The 13,162-nt window shown below is 40.1% G+C and overlaps 1 protein-coding gene across 1 annotated transcript in view; it reads left to right on the plus strand.

The window, feature by feature from the left end:
* Window positions 1-3,971, plus strand: part of ACOT12 (acyl-CoA thioesterase 12) — a 67,027-nt gene extending 63,056 nt beyond the window's left edge. Inside the window, 2 exon segments of the mRNA XM_072606249.1 lie at window positions 3,146-3,272; window positions 3,725-3,971. Coding sequence (XP_072462350.1) covers window positions 3,146-3,272; window positions 3,725-3,871 — 274 coding nt within the window. The 3' untranslated portion in view covers window positions 3,872-3,971.
* The last annotated feature ends 9,191 nt before the right edge of the window (window positions 3,972-13,162 follow it).

Below are 13,162 nucleotides of genomic sequence, written 5' to 3' on the forward strand. Positions count from 1 at the left end.
TTAGTGGAGGACTTCTCCATCTATTGATATGATCATATGATTTTGTTGCTGTTATTGATGTGGTCAGCTATGCTGCTAATTTTCCTAATACTGAACCAGCTGTGCATTCTTGCAAGAAATCCCTCCTTCCACCTCTCTACCCTGTACAGAAGAGAAAAGGGGCTGAAGCTGTAGAATGGAATATTTATGTCAGATAGAAGAATTTCTTAATACAGTCACTAATTACAGACACATCTCTGAAAAACGTTGTAAAATCTTTTGCCCTACATACCTTTAAAAATAAGATAGAGTTCTATTTGTCTGGATGTTTTAAAAGATACTTCATTTGAGCCAAAGCAATGGATTGTAAAAATCTCTTCTTAGCCCTATCATTCAGTTAGTATATTCAGACCTCACCTTTCTCTAGGAGGAGGAAGCTGTCACTATTGCTGGCTGATATGTCATAGTCAAATTCCATTTGCCTTTTTTTTTGCTGTTTTACTTCAGTGCCAAGGCCCTACACAAACCAGGTTCTGAGCCTTACAGAATGAACTTTATCATAACTCATCCCTAGAGGGCATTGCTGCAAATAAAGGTTTCTTAGATCTATTATCAGACAGAGTTGCTTTTGAAGGCAGATGAGTCATTTATTGGCCTTCCTGTGATAACTATGAATTCCATTCCATGAATTCCATACTCTGTCTCCTTGTATGTAAGGCAAACTCTTACTAGACAAGAACTTTCTAGGTGTTCGAGATCAATACTTATTACCTTTTATCTATATGTATCATAATTGTGCTTTTTTTCTCTATAGATGGGAGCTACCTCATGCATGTTTTAAATGGAGATGTGGCTTTTATAAAAGATGTTTGTGATAGGGCAGAAATTAATCAACGAGAGACAACATAATAGATCTTCTGGTGGCAGCATTTAGTTGTGGAAAAAGCCTTAGATTTGAAGCTGCAGAACCTGGGCTCAAGTTCTGTATCCAAGGTGTACAGGGTGACCTTGGGCAAATCACTTAAACTCTAGGAGCCTCAGTTCCTCATCTGTAAAATGGGGCTGATAACAATGATTAAAGAAAGTGGTGAATAGTGCACAGGACACTGGACTCACATCTACTAGCTCTGTCACCCTGGGCTAGTCACTTAGCTTTTCTGTGTCTTAATTTCCTGATCTGCAAAATAAGAGAATTAGTTCTAATGGTCTTTAAGGTCCCTTTTAGCTCTAAATCTATGATTCTACGTCCCACAAGAGTGTTGTGAGACAGTCATTTGTGAACATTAGGTGGGAGATCTCATTGGTATACAACATAGGGAGCCAGTATAACATTGTACATAGACAACTGTGACAGACTTGGGCTCAAATCCTTCCTTAAACAATTACTTACTAGCTTATGTGGCGTTGGGCAGATCACAACCCTGATCCACCTCAGTTCACCCATCTGTAAAAAGTAGGAATAAAAAATAACACCTACTTGACAGGATTGTTATGAAGTTCCAATAAAATGACATAAGTAAAGTGCAAAACGAGGCATTATATGAATGTCAGTAACTGTAAATGGTCTGAGGGCATGGCAGTATGAACAGACAAGAAGTGAGGGTAGGAGAGCTAAGAGATGAAAACAGTGAACTAAGAGGACGATCAGGAGGGAGCATCTTAGAGAAGGTGGCCAAGGTGGATAGCATAAGCAGAAATGGCAGATGCTGGACACTGGAGGCATTCTGTCGGAGGGCTGCCCAGGGACTTTGTCCATTATGGAAATACCGTCCCGAGAATAAAGTGTAAAACGACTGCTGGACATCTGCCCATGAGGTCACTTTGCTTACAGCGCCTGGGAGCCCGATGGAATGGAAAACCATTTTCTTATGTCGTTCTTACCAAAATGAGGAGGCCTCCAGTGAGAATGTCATTAAAGGGGGAAGGCAAGAGCACAGATTTAAAGGGGAAGAAGAGAAGTGTGCAGAGAAGAGCTTGACTTGGATAGAGATAAAACATCAGGGATAAGAGAAGCCCAAGAGACAGACTGGCAGAGGTACTCTAACCTTTCTCCTGTTTTTCGTTTAAATAAACACTAGGGTTTTTGTTTTTGTTAGTTTAAACAAACACTAGGAGGGACAGCTAGAGGGTTTAGTGGATAGAACGTCCTCCTTAGAGTCAGGACAACTGGAGTTCAAATCCAGCCTCACTCACTAGCTGTGTGACCCTGGGCAAGTCACTTAACTCCAACTGCCTAAGGAACATAATAAAAGCAAATAAATGTTTGGGAAAATGGCAAGGCCATTTAAGAATGGCCTTGGATGCTCTTGGCCCACCTTGTCTTCCTACATCCTTCTCTAGAGTCCATCTGTCTCCTCCCCTGGCTCACATTTACATAGTACACTTATGGAGTAATATGGAATTACTTTCTTTTTCTATCTCTTCCTCCTGGGTTTTGTTGGTAGCATATATAAGTGTTGATAATTTATGTGGGTTTATTTTACATAACATGACTTTGCTGAAGTTGTTAATTATTTCAACTAGTTTGTCAGTTGATTCTCTAAGGTTCTACAAGCATACCATCCTATCACATCTATAAGTAGACCATCACCTAAGAGGTGGGGAAGAAGGGACAGGGAAATTTTTAAAAAGACAACCTATAGGCAACAGTAATAAAAATTAAACTGAAAATTGCCTATTCAGAAACAGTAGCATCTAGGTAGAAAGGTGCAAAAATATTGGCAAACTCTTTCCAGTACGCTTCTTTCACCTCCATCACTACTTCATATATTTCAATGTGCCCCCATGGAGATTGCTGATCAAAATAATCTGGTTCTTGATAGAAACTACAGGTGGAGGTTAAAAGAGCATTGGATTCAAACCCTGACAGTTCAAATGCTAGCTTGGAAGTTTATTAGAAGTATGAATGGACTAGCTCCTTGATTTCTTGAAATCTTAGTTTCCTCCTTTGTAAAATAGGAATGATTACATTAAGCCCTCCTTTGCTATGGGGAAAGCGCTTGTAAACCCTCAAGAGGTACGTAGATGACAGCTTATTTTTAAAGTTTTGCTTCTCTGAATAAGACAGTCCGTGCTGCACAGTGTTTGTTTTGTAGTCACTGCCTTTTTACTCAGACGTAGTCTTAATTTTCTGTGACAACTGAGGAAGCTTCCTTTCCTCCTCCAGTAACACTTACGTAGTAGCAATGAAGTCCGTCACCCTGGCATCCATCCCACCTTCTCCACAGTACAACAGAAGTGAGATCACAAGTGCGGGATTCCTGATACAGGCTGTTGACAGCAACTCCTGCACGGTGAGTTTGCTAGAACATCTGCTGATCTGTTTTGCTTTTGGGAGAGAAGACACAGAAAAATCTCCTAATTCAATTCTGTAATAGAGGGAGGGCAGGCGTAAAAATACATGGGAACTCTGAAAGATGTAAAAACTCTGTCCAACTCAGTATGCAATCACAATTCCAGAGGACCCACAATGAGGGGCAATGGACTCTGAAGGCAGATATGTGTTTTTTTGACATGGGCAGTGCTGGAATTTGTTTAGTTTGACTGCAAATATATGCTGTGTATACACATGTTTTATACATACATATATATTTACGTATTATAATTATTTATTATATATATCTTTCTTCCTCCCTCCCTCCCTCCTTCCCTTCCTTCCTTCCTTTCTTCCTTCCTTCCTTCCTTCCTTCCTTCCTTCCTTCCTTCCTTCCTTCCTTCCTTCCTTCCTTCCTTCCTTCCGGAATAGGTATCATACCTGAACCAAATTTCTTCTGCCATCTTACCTTACTTTGCTGGAGATATTGGTGGCTGGTCAAGGTCCATTGAGGAAACAGCTACTTCATGTGTCCAGTTCATAGAAGAAGCAACGAATGACAGATTTATCAACAAATAATATTTTAAATAGTCCAGCTCTCAGTGGTCTGTTTGTGGACTGTCCATTTTGTGGATTACTTGCAGCAGTTTTTGATTTTGAGCCCACCTTCCCCTGGCATCCAACAGGTTTGTGGGCCAGGGAACTAATTTTTGTATTAGCCTAAGTAAAAAGGAATCATGAAGATGCTAAAGAAAATCATGAAATTCATTCCAGTACTTCAGGGATCAATGACTTTGTGGGTGTGGGTCTTTCCTTCACCTACATCAATCACAACCATACCCACCTCACCAGACGGTTTGATGAATTGCTGTGGCCAAGCCCCTAGTGAGGAACCTTTCTAACCTTAGCTGTTCTGGCCTTGGATGACAGACACACCATCTTTCCATAGATCCATACTGAAAGACTTTACAACTTAAAGACTGGCTAGAGTTTGGTCTCTGCTGACACAGCCGTCCAAAACCTAGGATCACTTCAATGTCACAGTGAGGCACCAGAATGGATCTTTAGTGGAGTGTATGTTCCAAGGTCAGGTTTAAATGACTGTTTATTTGTACACTGTACTGGATCCACCTTGCCCCTCCTCCTCTCTGGTGGCTTGGATAACTGAGAGTTGACTGTTAGGTAGTATTTTACATATTATGTAAATTGTTCTGGAAGCAGGAAAGATGTTTTTAATTTTTTTTTTAAAGAACTAAATGGTCATAACAGTGTCACTGCTGTGCAATTTACATCTTTGGAAAACCTGAAATGAAGACTGGTTAAAAACTGAATAGTTGATTAATAGGATGACATTGTTTCATGGGAACAGCAGGTGCCTGTATGTCAGAAGCATGTGACAAGATGTATTACACTTTTAGAGCTTGAAATTAGGAGGACATTAAAACATAATGGAATTCCATCAATTTCAGTAATAGGAACTACTTACTGGTGTCATTTAATATATATTCAAGGTGGCTGATCAATCTAGGATCTATTGCTATACATACACGTAAAGTACCTGCAAAATGGGTTATCGAGAGGTAAAAGAACATTAAGTGAACTCTTCTTTCAGAACTATTACATTATCACTTTATTTTTTGACATTTATTCTTCTACTCTAGCTATCCATGAATTGGATTGGTCCTAAAGGCAAACTAACCTTTTCCAGGTGAGCCTCCCTTCTCTTTGGGGGCATCTCTCTACAATCTAAAAAACCGTTTCCCTGAGTTCTCTCAGCATCTTAGGAAGCCAGGGTCCCCTTCTTAGCATTCTGCCACTGTTGGCCACCCCTTCCAATCCTCTACCCCCTCACACCTTCCCAACATAAACCTGTTCTAATTTTTTAAATTATTTTCTCACAGCATCTCTAAACAGGACTTTTATAAAGTCAATAGTTATTCAAAGCTATTTCTCTGGATTCATTAAAAAAAAATTAGAATAGTGATTACAGACTGAAATCACTGTATACATGTTAAATTCAGGAGAAAAATAGAAAATAAGAAATGACATACAGAAATATAAACCGAAAGTAACTAAATTTTTTTTCTCAAAATTTTAAACCAAGTTTTTTGGATTACTTCTTGATATGAGGGAAAATGTAAGCTTAGTAATACAAGGGCAGTTAGACCACAAATTTATACTGCAGTATTTTTTTAGCCCTCTCATACTGTCAGATGGCCCATATGACTGAGACTTCCAAATACTGTCTGCTTGCCCTTAACTACAATATGGTGTTTGGGTTTGCACCTCCTGAAGCCTTTTCAAGACTGTAAAAGTTTGGTTAGTTGTACAGTGTGAGTCCAGCTTGGTATTTCTCAGATGCAAAGATGCTGTCAGTTCTAGTCTTTAATGTGTCCTTAGCAACAAAGGATGGCCCCCTCCTTGTGATTCTGAGCTCCTCCTAAGCTCCTCATATCCCAGACAGAATCTCTTCTAGTTTTCTTTCTGTCCCCCAACAGTGAAAACTTATTTTATTCTTTCTAAAGGGCCTTATGTTTATACCTCCAACCGGATCCTTCTCAGGAAGGATCAGGATGGACTTAAGCTAAGCGTCTCACTTTTTAACATCAGAAGAGCTTAATAAACCCTTAACCTAAGGTGTCTAATGCATTAACTAGTTGACAATCAGAGTACACAGCACCTCTCTTTTAGGGTTCTTGGCCTTGTAATTATGGTAACGTTAGTCACTGATTTTAAAGCCCAGCAGAGATAAGTGACGGTGACCACTGAAGGGGCCATTTTACATGTGCTCAAGATGCTTTGCTTCGCAAAACAGTGTTACTACAATTTAGTAAGTCATACTGGTGGTATAATTCAACAACAGCTCTCACTTTCACATGTTCTCTTATTTTCATTGGTACATGCTTAAAATCTGTGCTACCCCACCCCCAAGTCCACAATCTCAGCAGGCAGCTCAGCTGCCTGTCAGCGGTCTCCATTGAAACCCAAAAGGGCAGTTGCAGCTCCTTAAATTATAGGTTATTACCTTTTAGGATTTCAGATAGCAGTAGTCCTTCATTTAATGTCTGTCCTAATTATAGGGGACTTTCCTAACCTGACACTAAAAGCTTTTTGCCTGAGGCATGTCATTTCTGGTATTTCTCCTTGATTCTTAAAGTAACCAAATTTTCTGATTTTCTGAACCCCTAATTCCTCTACTCTTGGCCAAGTGAACTAGGTTGCTACAGCCCAGAATTCTTGACATATGGTTTCTGTGGCTCCTGGATGTCGTTCTGTGGTACCTGCTTGTGCCAGTACTAATGGTCTGGTTAGTGGCTTTTGTCTACACAAACAAGGATGAAAATTATGACTTTAAGAAATCTGATGTCAACTAGCCATATTATGTCTCCTCAAGGATGGCACATAAGAGAAATGAATATGGTTTATATTTTTACGTGCATTCAATGATCTCTGACCAATGAATTTTAATAAAATGAAAAAAAATCAGCATGTTGATATGTTCACTGATGTCTGTAGTAGTATTCAGAGGGTTTTGTTACTAATTCTCATTGTTCCTCTCTCTGATCTCACTCAAGTGGAGCAGCTCTCTCCAAGAATCACCAGTGGTCTCAATTATTAAATCTTGAAGGCTTCTCCTCAGTCCTCAGTCCTTCTTAATCTCTCTGGGGTATCTGGTATTGTTGACCATCCCCTCTTCCTGGATACTCTCTGGGTTTTCAAAACTCCTCTTTTCTATTCCTTCACTTACCTTTCTTCATTTATCAATCGACTTTAATAGACTGCCATCCAGCACCCAGAATCATTATAAACTCATGATAAATTTGGAAAACCTTACTGGTATGTATTCCTGAAAATATACATATATACATTCATATATACATGCATATATATAGTTTTGAAAAAGATAAAGATTTTGTGTAGGATAAATCATGAATGTTAAAATAGCCTTGAAACTTTTAATTGACCAGTTATAGGGCCGAAGGTATCAGTCACTAAGACATACACAGAATAACAGACTGGCAGGATGCCCAGGGACCATTACATTAGCTAACACACAGGAGGAACAAGTTAGGAGAGCAACAAAGCTTATAAATGCTGTCTGACCCCTCTTCTCCCTAAAGTAAAATGATCATCACATTCAGTCTTCCCTTTAACATGTCTCCATCTTACCAGAAAAAGATCCCAAAGATTTCCCCTTTCCACTATTAGAACACTTTGAAAACATCCTTCCCTCCATCTCAATTTTTCCTTTAGCACTTAGTTATTAACTTAGTCTTCTGCATTATCCTTTGCCAACGAATGAATGAAAGAGTAAGACTTTTAAGCACTTGTAGTGCTACACCTTGGAGATATATACCTTCTAAAGCAAAGGCAATCTCTGTACTCCAAATTGTTTCCAAGGCCTCTCAATTTCACCTTTGCAACATGTCTCCAATATGGCATCAAGGTCAACTACTGTCCTGATGGTAAGTTCATCAATTTGAGAAAGCTACAAGCCAAGACCAAAGTGGAGGGAGTGCTGGTGCATGATTTTCTGTTTGTAGATGATTTTCTGTTTGCAGAGTGCAGTCTATGAAGCTGAGATGCAACAAAGTATGGATCAGTTCTCTGTTGCCTATGCTAATTTTGGCCTAATAATTAACACCAAGTAAACACAGGTGCTCCATCAGTCACCACCACACCATCCATACATAGAACCAGCAGTTATAACAAATGGAGAAGTTCTGAATGCTGTGGATGAGTTCACTTACCTTAGTAGTGTACTTTCCAGGGATGTATACATTGACAATGAGGTTGATACACACAGTGCTAGAGCTAGCTCAGTGTTTGGGAGGCTCTGAAGAAAAGTTTGGAAGAGAAAAGGTATTAGACTGACATTGTTGCATGCCTGTAAAACATGGACAGTCTACCAGAGCCATGCCAGGAAATTGAATCGCTTCCATTTGAACTGTCTTAGGAAGATTGTGAAGATCACCTGGCAAGATAAGGTACCAGACACCGAAGTCCTTGCTCAAGCTGAACAGCCAAGCATTCAAACTATGCTTCAAGGAGTACAACTCCAATGGGCTGGCCACACTGTTCAAATGCAAAATATACACTTGCCAAAAAGACTATTTTATGGAGAACTCACATGGGGCAGGCAATCACATGGTGGTCAGAAGAAGCGATACAAGGACACTGTCAAGGTCTCGCTCAAGAACTTTGGATTTGACTGTGCAACATGGGAGACACTGGCACAGGACCGCTCAGCATAGAGTGCCCACATCAGAAAGGGTGCTGTGCTCTATGAGCAAAATAGAATTGAGACAGCACCAAGTAAACATAGGATGTGCAAATTTGGAGTATTCACCCCAAATACTCATACAGACTATCTGTGCCCAACCTGTGGTAGAGCATTCTGAGCTCGTATTGGTCTGCTCAGCCACAGTCGGACACACTGAAACTTCCCTTTATTGTGGTGATGTCATTTTGGTCCTCTTTGAAGAAGAAGGACAACAACCAATATGGCCCTTTCTCTCCTTTGCCATGGCCACCATTCCAGTGCAGGCCCTTCTAATCTCACACCAGGACTACTACAATAGCCTGTTGGTGGGTCTGGCTGCCTTGAGTCTCTCCCTACTCCAATCCATTCTCCAGTCAGCTGCCAAAGTGATTTTCCTAAAACACTGGTCTAACCACATCCCTCTACTAACTCAAACTCCAGTGGTTCCCTGTCGCCTCCAAGATCAAATACAAAATGCTCTGTTTGGTGCTCAAAGCCCTTTGTAAAGTAGCCCCCTCCTATTTTTCAGTCTTACATTGCTCTCTGATACATACTCTTCAATCCAGTGACACTGGCCTCCTGGCTGTTCTACAAACAACACACTCCAGTTCTCAGCTCTGGACATTTACTCTGGCTGTCCCCCAATGTCTGGAATGTCCTCCCTCCTCCAATCTGACTACTGACCTCTCTGGTTTCCTTAAATCCCAACTACAGTACCATCTTTACAGAAAGCCTCAACCTCTCAATTCCAATGCCTTCCCTCTGGCAACAGTTTCCTATTTATCCTGCATATAGATTGCTTTGTTTTCATTTGTTTGCATGTTGTCTTTCTCATTAGATTGTAAGCTGTTTTTTAACCACTTTTTAATTTTTTACAATTACATGTGAAAAATTTTAATATTCATTTTTTAAAATTCTGAATTCCAAATGATGTCTTCCTCCTTCAACCCCCTCATTGAGAGAGCAAGCAGTTTGATAAAATTTATACATTCGCAGTCACGCAAAACGTCTTGACACATTAGCAATATTATGAAAGAGAACACAGGCCAAATAAAAACAGAGAACGTTACAAGGCACACTTCAGTCTGCATTCAGACTCCCAGGAATTCACTCTCTGCAGGTGGAGAGCATTCTTTATGAGTCTTTCAGAACTGTCTTGGATCATTGTGCTGCTGAGAAGGGTTCAGTCATTCACAAGTTTTCATCGTACAGTATTGTTGCGGCTATGGACAGAATGCTCTCCTGTTCTGCTCACTTCACTTTGCATCAGTTCACGTCGGTCTTTCCAGGTTTTCTGAAAGCATCCTACTCATCATTTCTTACAGCACAATCACAGGCCATCATAATTACACACTGTTCAGTCATTCCCCAATGGATGGGCATCCCCTCAATTTCCAATTCTTTGCCCCCACAAAAAGAGCTGCTAATGAATATTTTTGTACATAAAAGTCCTTTTCCTTTTAAAAAAAAAAATCTCTGAAATACAGACCTCGGATTACTGGACTAAAGGGTACGCAGTTTTATAGCCCCTTGGGTATAGTTCCAAAGTGCTCTCCAGAATGGCTGGATCAGTTCACAATTCCACCAGTTCATTAGTGTTCCAATTTTCCCACATCTCTTCCAACATCTGTCATTTTCCTTTTCTAAATTAGCCAAATTGCAAGTTTTTTAAGGATGAGGACTGTCTTTTGCCTCTTTTTGTATCTCTAGAGCTAAGGGTAATAATGCCTGGCACAGAGTAAGTGCTTAATGTTTACTGATTGATTCTAAGGAGGGAGACCATACACTTAGGGGATTGGTGGCCAAGGACTGACACCTTGGTCCAAAAAATACTGGGATGATGGATTGGACCACTGTGGAGTAATTTGTCCCTAAAAAAGTAGTGTTTATTTGAAGTGTTCTAGGTTATAGAGAAGAAAAGTGTTTACTTCCAGTGGCTAGGCATTTGCCTAAGAGGTTGCAAATACAGCCAGATGGACTATTCTGAAAATCTTCTCATGAGAGATGGTCACCAATTGGAGTAGGGGGTTGGGGAGAGGAGTGTTTGTGTGAGGGGGTCTCAGAGTGCAAATTCCTCTAAGACATGGTTTCTGGATAGACTGATTTGACAATGTCCCTTTCAATTGTTATAAAGCAACTTTCCTCATGAAACTCTCCTTATGAAAAGCCTTATCCACTCTCTACTAGATATTCATTAGTATCAGCAATCTTGGAACGTTCCCTACTAAGTAAGGCTGGGTAAGTATAGGAATAAAAGGGGTACAATCCTTACTGCTTCCCACCAGTTATGCTATCATACTGGATTCAAATTTTGGCTCTGCCACTTAGTAGCTGTGGGACCTCAGGAACATCATCATGTGTAAAATAAGGATGTTACGTATTGTCTACCAGGGCACGGAAACTGAGGATAAACTGAACATCTTAAAAGTGTACATAAATGAGAACCATGATCATCCTACCTTTGATCCCTTGCCACTTCTTACCCAGACCGAGCTCATTCACCCCAGTTTTTTAGGTTAACCCCTGGCTATGATAACAACTAAAAGGAAAAATATGGCTTATTTTAACCATTTGAATATTACATCTAAATAATATACCTAGCTCACCATTTGGAATGGCACAGGGGGTTTGGTAGGGTACAGGTAATTTTTTACTGAAGTTGTGAGGTAGACCTCTACTCAAGTCCTTCTCTGATACCCCTGAGTTCTCTGAATCCATACCAGCAAATGCCCAGCCCTGGCACATCCCACAAGCTGGAGAGGTTAGTTCTTAGATGGCAGATATTCAGTCCATGTATCAAGTGGCTCATCAATCACCAGTTGGTCACACATGGGGAAACAGCCAAAGCTAAGGCAAAGGAGATTACCGTCTGCATCATTAGAAGTACTTATACTTGCAACAACAAAATCGTGTATCCTTGAGTACTAGTATTATCAGAACTGGACACAAGGACCTGGCTTTAGTTCTGACTCTGCCGCTAACTGGGTAATCCTAAGCAAGTCAATGCAACAGAGATAGAAGGTGCTAAAGAGTTCCCAAAAGGTGGGCTGTTGTTAGTAAATCATACTCTCTGGACTTCATTTTCCTCATCTGGAAAACAAGGGGTTGGTCTATATAATGTTTAATTGTCTTATCAGGCAGTCAGGGCCAAGGATGGGGAGCAGTAGCAGTATTTAATCACTTGTATTCCCCTCTCGTTGAATAATGCTTTGCCATGTACAAAGCATTTAATTCTGAATTATTTTCATTCTAAAGCTAAGATTCTGTGACTATCTGCCACATTCAAATCAACACACTGAAAGAAATCATTCTCAGTTGAACTGAAGGTTTCACTACGAGTAAGAAACAAACGCTAATGCTTTGCCCTTCCCTTCAGGAGGCCTAGGCTAAGCACACTTAGCACAGGGGAGATACAGGGCCTTTTATCATGCACGCACAGTTCCTTTCATGAGACACACATTATTCAGGACTTGTCAGAATTTCTAAGAACAGTCATTTGTTAAAAACTGAGATTCACCATTTTAAAATAAGATAGTTGGCATCTACAAAGTACTTTTGATTATTTTACAAGCAAGGGTCAGAATTACCTTAAAATGTAAAGAAAGGGGTCACCAGAAGAGAACATTCTGCCCTGAGGTTTGAACAAGAGAGCAGAGGGTCTGGAGGGGCAGCTAAATACAGAGCTTCAAGTGACACAGGAGTATCTTGCTCCTTCCATGGCAGGTAAAGCAAATCTTAGTGTTTAGCTCCCAAAGGTGGCTGCTGCTATCCCAGTCCAGCTGTATCAGATCATTATTTTTTTTTAAAAAGATATCCAATTCTTTAAGCCCTTAGATATTGAGTTATATTTGCTGTCCTCATGTTTTCATTTTACTCCAGAAAGAAAACAGTGAAGTCTGTTAAAAAAAAAAACAAAAAAACCCAGCACCACCAACATTGTTTAGTTCCCCAGACATGACAACAGTAAGAAGTATCTCTTTTCTTATTTGGTAAATATTTTGCTAGCAAAGCTGCAGTAACTAATCACAGCTGTTTCCTTTAGTTATAAATGTATCCAATCAGGTAAAAATCTCAAATGAAATACACAACCCCCCCCCCCCCAGTCACTCTATTATACAGTACAATAGAGGAGTTATGTCTTGTGAAATGTATGTATTAAGTATGCATGTATTCATCAAATAAAACAAAGGATCTAATGTCTCCCTGATTAGTGTTCTAACTCCATTATGGCGCTGCTTCCCTCTCACCCTGACTCATCCAAACACATGATCACACCGCTGAGTTTTATTCTCCATTTGCTCTATACAACAAAGAACTGTCCACCCGCTCCTCTGCTAGCTTTTCTTTCACCAAAATCAAGGACAAGGAGCAGGGGGGATGGGTGCTGCTAGACTTCAGTTTGGTTTAAGTTAATTATGATTCAGGGTCTCTGAGCAAAACCAAAGAAGGAGTGAGTCCAATAATCCCTGTCCCTTTTCCAAAAGGCACAGACCAATTTCCATTTTTGTGAAGGTTCTTGTTTCCAAAGACATACAGAATACAATGAGACACAGGCCAACAAATGAAGAGAAATTTAGTTGGGAATGAAGTTTTAAGGCAACAGGTAC

The sequence above is a fragment of the Notamacropus eugenii genome, chromosome 4, assembly GCF_028372415.1.
Source record: "Notamacropus eugenii isolate mMacEug1 chromosome 4, mMacEug1.pri_v2, whole genome shotgun sequence".
In the NCBI taxonomy this organism is placed as follows: Eukaryota; Metazoa; Chordata; class Mammalia; order Diprotodontia; family Macropodidae; genus Notamacropus; species Notamacropus eugenii.